We start from the raw sequence: 18,371 nt of genomic DNA on the forward strand, positions 1-18,371 counted from the left end.
GGCTGACACATTGAATGTTTTTAAGGCAAGGATAGATAAATTTTTGAACAGTAAAGGAATTAAGGATTACGGTTGGCGGGCGGGAAAATGGAGCTGAGTCCAAAAAAATCAGCCATGTTCTTATTGAATGGCGGAGCAGACTCGAGGGGCCAGATGGCCGACTCCTGCACCTAGTTCTTATGTTCTCATGTAACTTTGCTGCAGGGTTAATGTAAGCCTACTTGTGATACTGATAAATAAATAAACAAACAAACACAAAAAGATTGTTTGGCATACATTTATTGATGAGGAGTTACATTATTGAGATACACCTAAAATCTTGTTGTACACACAAGTTCTCAGAAAACAAAGTTGCATTGTTGTCTATAAACTGGAGAACATGGTCGTGGCACGTAATTGCTAGGAAATTAATTCCCTTTATTACCCATTCAGATGGCTGATCTAATAACCTGTATTGCCATTTTCTCATGATGCAACACTAACATGGTATCTGCGCTCTTTGTAAATTAATTTGCATGGGATCAGAGAATTTGAGGCCATTTTAAAATTGTGCAATATGTCATAAAAGCAATGTCCCCTACATTCATAGCGGAGTAACTAAAAAAACAACAAATAACTTTTTGAACTGTTAAACAAACTTCGATTTGCACCTTCCAGTGCCAGAATTTTAGCCTTTTCCAGATTCAGAGAAAAGAATTCGGAAGTTGGAGAGATTAAGACTATCTATAAAGTATTGACACAGACGGAGATACTGATAATGAGTGGTATGTGTCTGTAGTTCCTGGCTGCTCACAGAAGTGTGTTGCTGAAATAAAGCAGAAACACTGAATGTGTTTTTCTAAAGAGGTATTACAGTGACCCAGGGCAGCAGGGGGTTCAACTAAAGTTCAGGCAAAACCTTTGCCAGTAATTTGCAATGCAGAAAGTCACAATCACTTCCGGATTCACCTTTTCTTTCCATTGTCCGCGGTGGTTGAGGCGCAGTGCAAGGTTGTGATGTCTTCGGGGAAGCAATCTTTCAGTAAAATTCCACGGTCACGATGACAGTCCAACTCCTCAATAAACCCACACCAGTAGATGACTAATCCAGGTCCAAATCTGAAAACCAAATGCAAAAAATGCTTTTTAAAAAACAAAACCACACAAAGAACACAACTGCGACACAGCGTAAATCAGTATATATTAAATCAGGCTCTCATTTCATCACATAAGTATTTAGAAATTGAGGATTAAAGTTCTGTAAAAAAAAAAAAATCTGGTAATACATCTTGCACTAATGTCAATAATGGTGCTTGGGCAAGCGATGCTAGTGGCATCTAATGCTGCCAGGTAGAACACCTGCTCCTGCTGGTGTTTGTTATCTCCATCTGAAGCTGGAATAACAGTGTGAGTGCTTGCAGAGTCAACATAAGCACTTAAAGTTCAATCCTCATTTCATTCCGAATAAAGGGTTCTGGATTTTTCATCAAGACAAGAGAGCCCTACTCATGGACCTAAGCAAATGTTTTTTATCATACATTTATGAAAAGTCTTTGGGGCTCATTCACAGTACGTTTACTGTCCCAAGTATATTGAAAGTAATCAAGGCTGGCACATCAACTGCATACCACGGGGCCATACACAGAGAATCCAAGTGGGAACATTGCAGCAAGTCCTACCATGGGATGGTGACATGGTGAGTCACACACAATCAGCAAGTAGATCAACAGTCCATCATCATAACTGATGCACTAAAACAATGGGAGGAGCTAAAAATATCTCGCCCTAGATCAAACGTCCCGCCTTTTTTTTCATTCATTTGTGGGACAGGAACATCACAAGCTGGCCAACATTTATTGCCCATCCCTAGTCGCTCTTGTTCAGAGTTTAAGAGTCAAGCACATTGCTGTGTCTCTGGAGTCACATGTAGGCCAGTTCAGGTAAGGACGGCAGTTTCCTTCTCTAGAGGAAATTAGTGAACCCGATGGGCTTTTTGACAATCGACAATGATTTCATGGTCATCATTAGACTTTTAATTCAGATTTTTTTAATTGAATCCAAATTCTACCATCAGCCGTGGTGAGATTTGAACCCGGGTCCCTAGAACATTAGCTGAGTTTTTGGATTAACAGTCGAGCGATAACACCACTGGACCATCGCCTCCATTAAGAGTAGAGCTTGAAGTGTATACACCAGTTATTTCCCTCAAACCCAACAAAGAAAATCAAATCTTGCTTCACCCAATGTAAAATAGCAGTGGCTACCAACATAGGCCAGACAATGTTTGGAGTCAGTGTTGACACCATAATGTTGGGGTAGGTTCTTGTGCTCATAGATTATAGAATCTGTGCTGTGCAGAAGGAGGCCACTGGGCCCATCATGTCTGCACCACTACAATCCCACCCAGGCCTACTCACGCAGATTTACCTGGCTAATCCCCTGACACTCGGGTCAATTTAGCATGGCCAATCAACTTAACCTGCACATCTTTGGTCTGTGCAGCAGTTTGTAGCATTGCTCATTGTACTGAATTTCCTGGAAATAACTTCACTCCTCTCTCATATAGCTACAGAATGAATAGGCCTTGTGTGCTTCTTGCCCGAGGATGCAGCAATCTGCCTCTGAGGGACTGTCACTTCACAGTTACTGGGAGACTGTGCCAAAAGCCAACTCCATGGGATTTCTGTGAAGATTAGTGTGGCAATATCATAGTTTTGGCCATTTGAAAGGGGAGGTGAGAAAACAAAAAGGCATGATGTGCCCAGCATGGAACTTTGTGGAAGGAGTTATTGACAGCCGAGGGTACATTTCACTTCCACTGGTTGAAAAATTGCTCAGAAAACTAATGTGAAATGATGCACTTTATTCTTCCAGTGCACAGAAAAATATACATTTTGGGAGCAAGGAAGTAAAAATATATCTTGCACATATTTCAAAATTAGAACATAATGCAAATACTATTTTAACAGTCAGCAATTTTAATTCAATGCTTCAGATACTTAACTATAAGTTGCCTTTATTTAAAAAATGACCAACAGTTGTTGTTCTAATGTACAGTGCAAGAAAAAATAGCTCAAGATCCAGGAACTGTGCCGTAGCCTTTAAATGGATATGCGCAGCCCACCAGGCAATCTCAGGAAGTAGCCCTGTGGAATAGTTGACCCATCAGGAAGTTCGGACCTTCAGCCAGAGTTCATAAAGATGTAATCACTATCAATCAGAATGTGTCACCGCTAGCTCTGCGCATTGGAATTTCAGTTTTTCTTTCTGCCAGCGTCCTAACCGGTTGCTGGATTTTCAGAGTTACTGCGCAGGATTGCAATTAAAACTGTCCAATGATCAAAACATCCTCAAGTTGCGGAAGGTCGAACAGAAGTTCTCTTCCCATACCCAACTATCTTCCAGCATTATATCAAAATCATAAAAATACCAGGAGGTATATTGTGTAACACAAGATGATCAAATGTACATGCAGCATAATAAATCTGGTGGGATACCTTGCTCATTCAAGTCACCATTCACATATTATGCAGCAGTCTTAGTGAAGGATATAAGGATATTAATGATAAGGACTTATCATTATAAGGCAAATAATAATGCTGTGCATATAAATTATAGATAACACTGCATTGTGCTCCCTCTCCTTTCCTTCTCTATCAACAGTATGCTTTGTCTGTAAAGTGCGCAAGAAACAATACTTTTCACTGTATGTTAATGCATGTGACAATAATGAATCAAATCAGATCAAATAGATAGCGGATAATAAGTGACACTGTTATAATAATATGGCTGGAATTCTCTGCACTCGCCTGCGGCTAGGATTCTCCAGTCCTGCTGCAATGAATGGAGATTTAGCTGAGGGATAAATTCTCCGTTCTCGCTGGCAGTGGTTTGGGCTGCCCATGATACGAGAATTCCAGTCTATATACTTTAGCAGAAAATATCAGGTTGGTCATCAATTAATAATAAGAAAGTTTTGAAGTAAATACGTCACTCCTCAGGCATCACATGTTGTGCAATACACCTACAAATCATAACAAAATATTCTTCTTTAGAATCACAGAATCTCTACGGTGCAGAAAGAAACCACTCAACCCACTGAGCCTGCACCCACAACAATCTCACCCAGGCCCTATCCCCGTAACCCCACATATTTTCCCCGTTAATCTCCCTGACATAAAAAGGCAATTTAGCATGGCCAATCAACCTAACCCGCACATCTTTTGGACTGAGGAGGAAACCAGAGCACTCGGAGGAAACCCACACAGGCATGGGGCGAACATGCAAACTCCACACAGATAGTGACCCAAGGCCCGGTCCCTGGCGCTGTGAGGCAGCAGTGCTAACCACTGAGCCACTGTGAAAAATTAAAATTAGGATCCAAGTGATCACAGAATGTGCCCAACAGTAATTAGTCTGTAACTGATCTCATGAGCTGCCTGTTTTTGAGCCAGTTGGACTTTGTGCCTTTAAATCCAGGCCAAATTAAACACAATCTGCTGACTACTTCCATATAAAATTGTGCATTGTCTTATATTGCCCACAGCAATATACATAACAGAATGCCATATTTAACTTTTCTTACTTCTGTGTAGTAAACATGTGTGCGGCGTCCAATATAGAGAGGTGCAATGCAAATAAAATTAACACTAACTATGTCCATGCAAGACACCAGGTAACAGGCATTCTTGGACAAGGATTGTTCTGATGAAGTTGTGGCTCACTCGATATTACCATGACACATTAATGTTTAAAATGTCAGATTTTCAGCTCTTTGGTCACATAGCCCTGTCTTTCCCATTTAAGGAGAAAATAATTTTCCTGGAGACACAATCAGTCACAGCTTAAATTGTATAATGGAAAATTGCCAAGTAAACCAGGGCCACCGCTTTTAAAGTATTTCAATCTTTGTCAAAAATCAGAAGAGAAAAAAAAACTTTTAGAACTTATCTTACCTCAGTTGGCTTTCTGCAACACTTTTCCAAACAGTTAAGCCTTTAAGTAATAGTTATAAAGGCACACTCTTTTGAAATCACTATATTTTGTGTGCCAAATGATTGTGAGCCTCAGTCAAATGTAAAATTGCTTAACCTTATTCCAGGACCCAGAAACTGAAAGTGGATTTGAGGAGTCCCTATTGTATGCTGAAACATGACTCAACACAAAGAGAGTTCTCCTCTATCACCTCTTTTGTCTATGTTCCTTATGGGCTTGCTTGAAACTGGCAAAATCAACTTACCTGTAATTAAAATGGAATCGCATTTCACTACCAGAGGACCTCACCATTTTAAACAACTATACCCTTGAAATACAAATTACAGACTCACGCAGCTTTAACTATACAGAGTACTTCAGTATTGTTACTTGCTGCAATGTATTTTGTGGTCTTTGTGTCATGAATATTAAGTTTTTGTATAATTTGTCACAAAGTGTTTGATGATATTAAAAAGAGTAACTCTACCTGGGGGCCCTAAGAAGCACATCCATGCCATTTCTTAGTGTACTCTGCAATAGTGATCCAAACCAATCCTGTCAAAAGTGCACCCGAACAGATTTTTTCCCAGTCTTACTCCTGCACTTTTATTTAATCTTTAAACAACACCGTTGGTTGCCTGAATCTTGCCTCAGGTAATGGATCATTGCAAGTTTGTACATCACTTTCTTGTTTTCTGCTGCTATATGGAGCATTTCTGTTCCTTACTTTGGCTTAAATTCCTTCTTCATTTGCATTGTTGATTATCTTTTCTTATCTTCGAGCGTTGTACTTATTGTTATCCAATTCAGAAAATACATTTAAGGAAGTTATTAAAGGGAAATTTCTGTGTACAACCCGTGTGAATAAAATTGGACTGGATAGGTTTGAGTCAAAGGTCCTAAGTTGATCATCTGGTAAATGTGTGGTGGATACTGAGCGAAATGTATTGTATGCTTGCACTTACTGCAAATTGCTTATTTTTAGCATTAACCTACATGCAAAACCACAACTCTATATTCCGAACAGTGCTGACTCAGTATTTGGATTACGTATCTATTTTATACATTTAATAAGTTGATTGAGATTCTGCCAAGGTGCAGAAATCTGGAGTTTGATGAGTATCAGAACATCATGTTGGCCTATAAATTTCGCACTTCAATAAAACAGTTCTTTCAATATTGATTTAGACAGTGAACAAACAGCAACTTTATTTTTCTTGACACTAAGAAGAATAGAGAACAAGAGGCCATTCAGCTCACTGTTTGACTTTCTAGAGCATTTCAAAAATAATCTCACTGCTCTGCTTTCCTCCACAACTTTGTATATTCTTTTCATTTTATCTTTTAAATAGAGTTGCCAACACTCCAGGATTGGTCTGGGAATGGCAGGACTGATATAACAGGAGAGACTGACTAGGTTAGGATTCTCTTCCTGGAGTTCAGGCGAATAAGGGAAATCTCAGAGACTTACAAAATTCTAACAGGACCAGACAGGGTAGATACAGGGAGGATGTTCCGATGGTGGAGGGTGTCCGGAACCAGCGGTCACAGTCTCAGGATTTGGGGTAGACCATTTAGGATGGAGATGAGGAGACATTTCTTCACCCAAAGAGTGGTGAGCCTATGGAATTCATTACCATAGGAAATAGTTGCCAAAGCCTTGAATGTATTCATGGGGTAACTAGATATAGCATTTGGGGTGAATAGGATCAAAGGTTATGGGGAGAAAGCAGGATTAGGTTATTGAGCTGGATGATCAGCCATGATCATGATGAATGGCGGAGAAGACTTGAAGGGCCGAATGGCCTCCTCCTGCTCCTATCTTCTATGTTTTGTTCTTTAGGAATAGAAGACCAATCTCCAGGACACTGCTTTGTACATCTCTGGAGAAAAATCATCAGACATTAAAAAGATTGTTTTATTTTGTGATTTTCTGTCAATATTAGTGTATAATGGATAAAATATTGAAAATTTTAAAAAGGCTGTTTAGTGACAGTTAAATGTACGATTGGGTAATGGGTCTTTTTGCTTTCCAGTTGATGTTGGAAGGAAGTTCTTCAAAAGGATGGATGTGCTGGTTGACTAATGGATGAAACGTGGAGCAAACCATGTGATCAAACCACCAGGAACACATTTCATCATGGCTGGCAACCCTACTTTTAGAATGATGGCAGCAAATATTTGAACAGGTACAGTCTGAATTGCTCACAACAGTAATGTGTTATATCAACTCTTCAGATAAAGGAATTCTCCTAACTTTCCTCCTCACTCGCTTAGTGACTTCAAAGTAAAGAACTATCAATTCCACAGCCAAAGGGAATAATATTTTCCTCTTCACTCCATCAGAACCCTTCCTCATTTTAAAAAAAATCTAAAATCTTCTCTTGGCTTCCTCTGTTTCAGTGTGGTCTCAATATCTGGTCCATTCTCACAACCATTTACTCTGCCTTATTGTAGTCCTTGCAAATCATTAGCATATGCGCTCCATTTTCTTGTCTTTTCTACAACAGTTGGCCCAAAGCTACACACTTTTTCACAAAAATTGCTCCTCGGGGCACTTTTGTATCTCTCCCTCTCACCTTAAACCAATGGCCTCTAGTTTCAGACTCCCCTATCTTTGGGAAAAGACGTTGACTATCTAGCTGATCTGTGCCCCTCATTATTTTATAGATCTCTATAAGATCATCCCTGAGCCTACTATGCTTCAGAGAAAAAAGTCCAGTCTATCCAGCCTCTCCTTATAACTCAAACCATCAAGTCCCAGTAGCATCCTAGTAAATCTTTTCTGCACTCTTTCTAGTTTAATAATATCCTTTCTATTATAGGGTGATCAGAACTGTACACAATAGTCTAAGAGTGGCCTTACCAATGTCTTGTACAAATTTGAGTAGGATATCCCAACTCCTGTGTTCAGTATTCTGACTGATGAAACCTAGCATGCTGAATGCCTTCTTCACCACTCTGCCCACCTGTGACTCCAGTTTCAAGGAGCTATGAATATGTACCCCTAGATCTCTTTGTTCTGTAACTCTTCCCAACATCTTACTATTAACTGAGTAAGTCCTATCTTGGTTCAATCTACCAAAATGCATCACTTCCAATTTATCTAAATTAAACTCCATCTGCCATTCATCAGCCCAATTGATCAAGATCCCATTGCAATTGGAGACAACTTTCTTCATTGTCCACTATGCCACCAAATTTGATGTCATCTGCAAACTTACTAAGTTTGGGACAATAATAAATCAAATCAAGTTTGTACACAGGAACCACCATATGCTAATTTTTAAACACAAAGATGGTTTGATTCCACTCAGTATTTTTATAATGAAGTGGGGTGAGGCATGTGCAAGCTCCAATCTGAGCTGTGGATGGTTCAACAGAAGGAGGCAGATGCCGGGAAACTGCATGATCAAAATGCACAGATGTTGTTGGAAGCTCTAGTGTGTTGTTGGGTATAAAGACTCAACTAAACCAAGGGTTTTGAAGTAATAACTTTCATGAAAATACAAGATAGTTTGGACATTACTGCTAATAAAAATTACTTTGTTTAAAACTATATTTTGGATAATTGAAATTTCAATTACTAAGATTAGGGAAAAGGCAGATCTTCCTTCCAAAATGAAGCATTGGGATGATTTTTTTTTAAAAAAGGGTAAGGCACTCTGATAAATTCCCTGCTAACCAATTTCAAAGAACTAGGAGCGGAAGTGGAAAGGCAATCAACACAAAATTAAAATCAGCTTAAAAGCTAAAGTTAGCAATAAAACAGTTCAATGCATTTTGGCTATTTCATCTGCAGGAGGTTGGGAAAATTTCCACTCAGTATTATAAAGAAAAATTCGTAGCAGCTGGAGGATAACCAGATAAGTACTTCTGACTACTTTCTGAACAGGGCTCGGTGCCAGAACATTACTCAAATTTGGAGACTAGCAACAAGTTTTGCAATAAAAAAAAAGCATGAACTTTAATAAAATCTGGGGAGCAAGCAAGAGTTGTGCATTTTTTGGTCCCTAAAGACATGTGTCATAAGTGATACATTTCAGTGCCATTTTCTTCATTAATAAAAATGTGTGTGAGGTTGGGGGGGGGGGAATCCCTTTTAAGTCGAGTACAACTCCTCCCCTATCACAGAAGTTACCGCATAAATATATTGTTTCATAAAAGATGCCAGAGAGATTGCAAAAGTTGGTATCTGCAGCGCACTCTGAGAATTTTTCAGTAGCATTATTTATGTCCTCCTTTAAATGGTGAATGTCTGGACAATTTACATGCTGAAGTGTAATCAAGATGGAATTTCGTTTGGTCTGTTCATAATTTGGGCAGTCCTCACATGGACCCAGTATGTTTTTAAATATGGAATGTTGGTACGTGGCTTGCTTCAATCTGGGAACTGACAAACCACATTTTACAAGAACAAGAATTACAATAAAATAACGTACAATCATTTCCTCGGCTGTTTTAAAGGGGAACCCACTTCAAGGAAGGCTGGTAAATGTTTCTTTAATTTAAGGTCAACAAGCAAAAGAACCAAGTGTCATTTCATCATGACATTACACAGTTAGCATGATTTAGCTCACTGCTTGGTGAGTGCGGGAAAAAAAATGCTATGGGCTTTTTCCATAAATGTCTGGAAATGGATTTTAAATTTTAAAAAATCTTCTGAATTAACTGCTCTGGGTCTCGTCAGGTAGGTTAGTAGGTTTTCCCTGGAAGGAAGGGTAGATTGGAAATCTTATTCCATCTATCAGTCTCTTCATAGCTGGCTAGTTGGAGGAATGCCCCAAGGTCACTATCCCTCCCTGGTTTCCCAACAGTGTGACCCAGATCTTGGTTATGAACAATTCCATGAAATAATGTGTTCTGTCATGCTGGCACACAGCGCAGAGGAGCAGAACCAAAAATTCATGCCTCTCAACTCCGTAGCATTTCCAAACAAAACTGCCCTCAACACTGCGAAAAATACACTGCCACCAACGTTGAAGTGCTACCTAAAAAACATTTATCCAATTTGATTAACGCTGTGGTTACACTGAATTGAAAGTCTGCGAATGCACCTGTTTCAAGCTTTAAAATTATTTACAGGTTATTCATAACTTGAGCTTTTCAGTGGGCTTTATCGTCATTAGTGAGAATTCAATGTGAAGGAGTTGTATAGTGACACACAGAACCACTAATTACAATAATGTCAACACAAGAAAAATGGTATTGAAATACCACCCAAGTCAAACATGCCCTTTATAGAAAGGAAAAAAAAGAAATCAATCATAAACATACTTAAGAGAAAAAAAAGCACAGCGTGTTTTCCAAACACAAAAGCTATTTATTTTCAGGACTGAGTATGGTTTCTGTGGTTAAAAAAAGCCACAAACTGTTTCCCTCTTATACATGACAAACACGGATCTGAGTTCTTTTAGAATTTTACTGCTAAGTTTGGATAGTACAAAGCCCTTTCCTGGCTATTTTCTCCCGAAAGACTCAGGACAAAGCTGGTATTGTGCGAAATCCAAGACTTTGAGTCATATATCAGTGATGTGGCCAGTTAGAGATCGCTGAAAACAGCCAGTTAAAGCTGGTCTCTTTATATAAAAAAAAATTGCCAGGCAAACTGTTTCTTATCCTGGGTGACAGAGTATGTGAGACCAGCTATTGTAGGACTTGGGTCTCCACACTTAAAGCAATGGTCAAGGAATGTTACCATTAGGTGATTAATAGGTGTTTATTTTTAGGGCTTGAACTAGAAGGCCATTTCAAGGCCACTGCAAGATGATATCTACATAATCGGAGGGTGTCTTGCACGTTTACAACCTTTTTCCCTGACATCTGGGACCTTGCTGGTGTCCTCACAGGCTGTTAAAAAGTGCCAGATAAATTCACAAACAGGATATACAGACCTGTTTACACAAAGGAGCGAAAAAAAAGAAAACTTCAGGAAGTTATGTCCTCTGCCGTATTCCCTGAATACACTCAACCTTCCTTCATCGTCTATTTTAAAATGCCAATATAGAAAAATATTACAACAGAGTCCAGGGGCAATCTACAGCCTTTGCTGCCACATGTCCCCTCCCACCAAGCATCTGTGCAGTCAGAATTAAAGCATTGCCACGGAAAACCTAAAATACCTGACAAAAATATCAAAGATCTGGTTCTGTGGATCCATCAGCTGAGTCACCTTGGTGCATAATGTTATTATACATTGCAATTTAGCACCAAGAATTCCACGGAGAAATGGTCTTGAATTCTACCAGGACAACGCGTTTGCTCACTTTATGCAGCTTGGTTAGATACACATTTCAAATATTAATCTGGAGCCACACTTTATCATTTGCATGGTGTTTGTACATTTTACATAATACTATAATATTATTAGACTGCAACTGCAATTTTTTTTTAACAATTAAAAAATGCATCATTCAACTGGATAACTTAACAGGAGCCTTGAATTTTTTGGATAGCAACATAACTCATTTCTGGAAGAGTATTAATGCACCTTAATTGAAATTTACAACAGCAGTCATTATAAAGCCAACCTTCAGTCTGTGTGCAGTCAGAACCCTGACCTTCCTGCTCCCATGCCCACATGTCTCTCCTTGGCCTGCTGCAGTACTCCAGTGAAGCTCAACACAAACTGGAGGGACAGCATCTTATCTTCCTGCTCGGCACTTTACAGCCTTCTGGTCTCAACATCGAATTCAACAGCTTCAGATGATTTGCTCTAACACACCTCCACCCCTTGTTTCCATTTTATTTAATTTAATTTTTTACTGTTCTCTACCTTTTATTTCTTTATTGTCTTTCTTCATTTTTATCCCCTCCCCCCCCATTTTATCCCCCTTCCTTTCTCCCACTTTTCTAAATTCTACCTCTATCCCATCCAATCCCCCTTCTCCCCCAACATCTCCATCTGTCACAGCTTACAGCTTCTCTGCCGTTTGGCCATTCACACCCTTTATTCTCTCTGGGGACAGGCATTAGCAGTCTTTTTCCCCTGCTTTCTGTGCTTATGACTCATCTTTCATTCCCTCCCTCTGCAGTATAAATATCTCCCACTTCCTCTGCCTTTTAGCTTTGACAGAAGGTCATCTGGACTTGAAATGTCAGCTCTTTTCTCTCCATACAGCTGCTGCCAGACCTGCTGAGATTTTCCAGCATTTTCTCTTTTGATTACAAAGCCAACTTTGCTCTACTGATGTATCCCACATTCTTCCAGTAAATATGAGAAGGACTCTAAGTGAGAAAAGTGTTGCTTTAGTCAAATAATACTCTCTTCCATCTTCTTCCTTCGGAAAAGATACAAAAGTCTGAGATCACGTACCCCACAGACTCAAGAACAGCTTCTTCCCTGCTGCTGTCAGACTTTTGAATGGACCTACCTCGCATTAGGTTGATCTTTTTCCACACCCTAGCTACGACTGTAACACTCTGTACCCTCTCCGTTCCTTCTCTACGAACTGTTTGTCTGTATAGCGCACAAGAAACAGTACTTTTCACTGCATGCTAATTTGTGACAATAATAAATCAAATCAAATCAAACATAACAGGATCAGAAGTTTCATTCAGCCACTTGAGCCTTTTCCAACTTTCTGTACAAACATGCTTGACCCGCATCTTCGCTTTGATTTGATTTATTATTGTCACATGTATTAACATATAGTGAAAAGCATTGTTTCTTGCGCTATAGAGACAAAACATACCATTCATAGAGAAGGAAATGAGAGTGCAGAATGTAGTGTTACAGTCATAGCTAGGGTGTAGAGAAAGATGAACTTAATGCAAGTTAGGTCCATTCAAAAGTTTAACAGCAGCAAGGAGGAAACTGTTCTTGAATTGGTTGGTACGTGATTTCAGACTTTTGTACCTCATTTACCCACCTTACTTCCAAGTCCTTTAAGCCCCTAGCCTAACAAAAATCTATCAGGCTCGATTCTCAAATCTTCAACTGTTCAACCTTTTGGGGAAAGGGTACTCTTAAAAAGGCAGCTAACCAGAGATTATTTAACTAGCATAGCTTCGACCCTCGAGCATTCCAGCCTCCCTGAGAAAGAAAGGCCAGCATTACACCAGCCTTCCAAATTATTTTCTGTCCTCTAGCTTTGAGCAATTTTTGCATTTGAATTCCTCTAAATCTAGCTATTCCTCGACAGTCCCTAGTCTCTCACTATTTACAACTACACCATAATGAAGGACTACCAAATCTAGGGTTACTACTTATACTCAGACATTTGTACATCATTCAGGTAACAAAAGGAAACACTGCCCCATAAAATTGATGGTATGACACTTACTGAACCCAGATTTGCAAGTCTACCTCCTAACACTACAACTCCTCCTGAGAAAGGAATGTTCTAGCAACAGTCACAGTGTTAGGAAGTACTTCCTGAAATATTGCCACCATAATCATGGGGGGTTCCATTCGCACTTGCTGAGTCTGGAATCGACTTGGAAGCAATTAAAAAAGTCCTGCTAATTTTAAACCAGAGCTCGTCTCAATGAGACACATAAAGATGACCCAGGACCATAACGGTTTTCTGATAGTTAGGCTGGTAGGAGATATTTTAAAACAAGCAAAAATTAAAATAAATTGGCTAGCTAAGTTAGATGTTCGTCAAACGTATCCCCAAGGAAATAACTTGTATAAAGATCATCCTGGGGTAGCAGAAGACAGAAACGCAGTTCTTTCCCTTCAGGATTGGCTTGGAGATAAACAAGAGCTGCATTGAGATGTGGCACTCGAATAAGAATGAGCTTATTGGGTACCAAGTGGGAATCCTGGAGGTCAGGAAAGTTGCATTCTAATTGTGAACAACCTCTGCTTTCAACGAGAGGTTATCCAATGGAAAGCAACACAATTAGAGGGATATATTTGGCAGAATAAAATAAGTTTCCATCCTCCTGGATTTGTCTTTGGTGTTTTTGAAGTTGTGGCAGATAATCATACCAATTCAGGCGAGTTACAACGTTCAGTCTGCCCGAATGTCCAAATAATAAAAATAATGGGTTCTCCAACAGGTGAACAGTCAAATTATGAGATATTGTTAAAAAAACACATTGACAGGATCATTCTGCATGATAAACGTTGGACCCTAATTATTCTATAAAACTAGAAAAAAACTGAATGACCCTCGGAGAAAAAAAAACTTGCTGTGCAGAATATTGACAGAGGTGATTTGTGAAAATCCTGGGAATACTGTCATAAGAGGATGAGATCTGCAAAGTCCATATAAACAAAGTCTAATGCATATTTTTGTGCACCATTATTTTCTTATCAGAATAAAGAATAGTCCCAAAATAAAACCAGGGTAGATCTCAGAAATGTGAAGGAAAACAACTCACATGTAAAATCATGCATGTTTGGCATCTGCTTTTAAGAGGACTGGAAGTAAGCAAGGAATAATGAAAATTACGGATGAGGACAGATTAGAAGACAGAGTAGATAGAAACAGACATTTCTCATGAGGATTCAAAAATGAGGAGACTTAGATACTAGACTAAGTCGATGATGTTTAGGATAATAGGCAAGATAAACTTTTTTCTAATTTCGGAGATATGAAGTTTGTGAAATGCACAACACAAATTAATAAGTGACTAAATGACACCATTTGCAAGAGCACTGGATCATTTAGTCCCTTAAGCTTGTTTTGTGACATTCAATGAGATCATTGGCTAATCTGTGACCTGAATCCATGTACCTACCTTTGCCCCGTATCTCTGGATGCCACTGGATAACATCCATGAGCACCTTATCAGAAATCAGATCCATAAACTAGTCTGACGCCAAAACTGTTCAACTCCAGAAACCGAGAGACATTTCATTAGATGACTTTAAACCAATCAACTTCAAAAGAAGATTTGTTTGGGTATCTGAAAGGTCTATTGTTCAATATCTCAATTAATCTATTACAACATTCAAGAGGCATCTGGATAGGTACATGAATAGGTAGGGAACAGAAGGATATGAACTACATCGAGGGAAGAAAATATAAGATTAGACATGCATCTGTATCGGCACAGACTTGGTGAGCCGAAAAGCCTGTTCTGGAGTTGTGCCATTCTTTGTTTTTTAATCAGGAACCTTCAGTCCCCCAGAGGTCATTCAGAACTAATTGAAAGTATTATTTGCGTTTTTGCAAGAGAAAATTTGGATGAGCCAACTGTCTTCCTTCGACGGAGGGAAACTGCCACTCCTTGTTTTTCAAAAGCCCCGGTAACTGTGAAGAAAACTGTACAGTGACTCATCCTATATTAAATATCATGTACCTCCAAACTAAACGTACTACTTAAAGTGAGCTGAGGTAATATTACCGCTCAAAACTCTTCCCTCTGGATAATTTGTTCCAGGCACCTATGATAATTATGGGTCGGAAACCTGCCTTTCCAGATACTCAGTTTACTCAGCTGTGTAGACCAGGAAATTCTCAGGCCACTGCAGAGACAGGTGTAATTGGCATCAGTGCCCCAGGTTAGGACAGGGAAAAATCGGAAGAGTTCCTGTCCCTGATCACCGTCCAGGGACCTTGTAGCACACAAATTAGCAGAATCACAGTAGACTATCACTGTTTGCTGTGCAGATACATGGATTTGGGCCAGTGTCTGCAGGAGTTTGCGCATTCTCCCCATGCTTGCGTAGGTTTTCTCCTGGTGCTCCGGTTTCCTCCCACACCCCAAAGATGTGCTCTTAGGCTGATTGGTGTAACAAATTGTCCCTAAATTAGTCTTCCCTCAATGTGGAATGCCATAAGCATAGACAAGGGTCATGGATGGAGAGGAAGCTCATAATGTTAAAATGGCGGCGCGGGCTCGTTGGGCCGAAGGACCTGTTTCCCGTGCTGTGTTGTTCTTTGTTCTTTCTTTGTTCCAAGGATTTCTCATGAAAAAAAGCAAAATGATAAACATTTTTGTATGTACAGTAATAAAAGCTCATCAGTAACAGGAGAAAAAAAAAGGGAGAAGTCAGTGGAGTCAAGGATGCCAGCCTAGTTTCAGTGGCAGCAACCCCATCACTGAGCCAGAAGATCAGGGGTTCAAGCCTAATTCCATTGACTTGAATGTAGGGGCGGCACGGTGGCACAGTGGTTAGTACTGCTGCCTCACAGTGCCAGGGACCCGGGTTCGATTTCTGGCTTGGGTCACTGTCTGTACGGAGTTTGCACATTCTCCCCATGTCTACCTGGGTTTCGTCCAGGTGCTCCGGTTTCCTCCCACAGTCCAAAAAATGTGCGGGTTAGGTGCATTGGCCTTACTAAATTCTCCCTCAGTGTATCCGAAGAGGTGGCAGAGTGTGGCGACTAAGGGATTTTCACAGTAACTTCACTGCAGTGTTAACGTAATCTACTTGTGACACTAATAAATAAACTTAAATTTAATCCATGTAGATTCTTCAGTGTAACACTGAAGGAGTGGTGCACAGAGGGAAATCCAGTTTCAGATGAGATATTAAACCAAAGAACCTACACCATTATTCAAAGAGTTGGGAAGATTTCTGGTGTTTCTGACCAAATGTCTTCTTCGACCAACATTACCAACACAGATAGTCTGGTCATCAATCTCATTAATGCTTGCCCTGCTGCATGCAAAATACCCAGCATATTTTACTCCAGTGTAACAATGACCACATTTCAAAAGATACTTAATTGGCTATGAAGCATCTTCAAACTTTGCGATCATGGAAGTGCTATATAAATGTTCTTTATTTATTTGACTGTAGGATAGTGCAGAGCTACCGTGAGCAGTAAGTTTTGAAGGATTTTTTTCTATTTTGGTGAGAAGAATGGAAAAGCTGAATATTTTTTGAAGACCAGTAAATATTGATATTCAAGAGGATTTGGATATCCTTGTACACAAATCAGGAAATAACATGCAGCCACAGCAAGCAATTAGGATGACAAATAATGTGTTCGCCTTCATTGCCAAAGAGATAGGATAAAAGTGAGGGAGTTGTGTTGCAATTATGTGGCTCTTTGGCCAGCCCATATTTGGAGTATTTTGGTCTTTTACCGAAGGAAAAATGCACTTGCTTTTGAAGGGTGCAACAGATGTTGACGAAGTTGATTCTTGGGATGAGTGAGCTATTCTTGTCAGGGAAGTTTGAGTAGAATGGGTTTATAATTCTTGCTTTTGTTGGAGCAGAGAAGACTGAGGGACCACCTGATTGAGGTGTACAAGATTATGAGAGACATGGACAAAATGGATAGGGAGCACCTGTCCCTTTAGTTGAAGGGTCAGTCACGAGGGGGCCTGGGTTCAAGGTGAGGGGCAGGAGGTTCGGGGGGGGGGATGTGAGGAAAAACATTTTTACCCAGAGGATGGTGGCAGTCTGGCATGCACTGCCTGGGAGGATGGTGGAGGCAGGTTGCTTCACGTCCTCCAAAAAGTATCTGGATAACCACTTGCATATCATAACATTCAGAGCTATGGCCCAAGTGCTGGAAGATGGGAGTGCATGAGAGGTCAGGTATTTCTAATGTGTCGGTGCAGACATGATGGGCCAAAGGGCCTTGTCTGTGCTGTATGATTCTATTTGTTCCACTTGTGTCCAATAACCTATTGATTTGATTTTAGTCTTGAGTATACTCAGTAACTGAGCATTTGGAGCCCTCTGGGTTTAGTGTGTGTAAATGGAATTGACACAGAAGATAATCCATAGACTTATTCCTGCTCCGATATGTTATGATCTTATAAGAGATCAAAATTGTTCTTGAGAAAATTGTTGGGCTGAAGGAGTTTACAGAAATAAGCACAGGCAAGGCCAGGAAGGAATGAGAACTTTACATTAAAGACAGTGGGGTAGCAGAACCAATGTATGCCCGTAAGGATAGGGGTGATAAGCACCCTCAGAAAAAGAGACATTATAAATAAAGCACACATGGAATAATCTTAGCCTGAAAATGAACAGTAATTTTGAATTCTACAAAGCACATGGTGGCTCAGTGGTTAGCACTGCTGCCTCACATCAGCAGGGATCCGGGTTTGATTCCCGGCTTGGGTCACTGTCTGTGCAGAGTCTGCACATTCTCCCCATGTCTGCATGGGTTTCCTCCAGATGCTCTGGTTTCCTCCCACAGTTCGAAAGACACCCTGGTTAGGTGCATTTGCTAAATTCTCCTTCAATGTCTCACACAAAAGTGGAATTGTGGCAAATAGGGGATTTTCACAGTAACTTCATTGCAGTGTTAATGTAAGCCTACTTGTGACACAAGTAAATAAACTTTAAACTGAAATGCGCGTGCTACTGAGAAAAAATGAAGACTCCAAATCAGTTCCTTGAGCTTTATCGGCAGCTGAGCTGACTATTGCTAAATGAATTGGGTTAGTTCAGAAAACTTGACCATCCATTTCAGGGATAGGTCTAACTTCTTGGCCAGTGAGAGGTTCCAAAAAACTCCAAGGAATCTGATGGAAGGAAGTGATCAAAAAATACT

The 18,371-nt window shown here is 39.9% G+C and overlaps 1 protein-coding gene across 3 annotated transcripts in view; it reads right to left on the minus strand.

The window, feature by feature from the left end:
* Positions 1–262: 262 nt before the first annotated feature.
* The window catches only part of cdin1 (CDAN1 interacting nuclease 1), a 134,366-nt gene continuing 116,257 nt past the window's right edge, over positions 263–18,371 (minus strand). For all 3 annotated transcript variants that reach the window (XM_080203159.1, XM_080203161.1, XM_080203160.1), the window contains one exon: positions 263–1,098. In XM_080203159.1, coding sequence (XP_080059285.1) covers positions 945–1,098 — 154 coding nt within the window. In that variant the 3' untranslated portion in view covers positions 263–944. The remainder of the gene's footprint in view (positions 1,099–18,371) is intronic.

This window comes from Carcharhinus amblyrhynchos, chromosome 14, assembly GCF_965287045.1.
Source record: "Carcharhinus amblyrhynchos chromosome 14, sCarAmb.v2.hapA, whole genome shotgun sequence".
In the NCBI taxonomy this organism is placed as follows: Eukaryota; Metazoa; Chordata; class Chondrichthyes; order Carcharhiniformes; family Carcharhinidae; genus Carcharhinus; species Carcharhinus amblyrhynchos.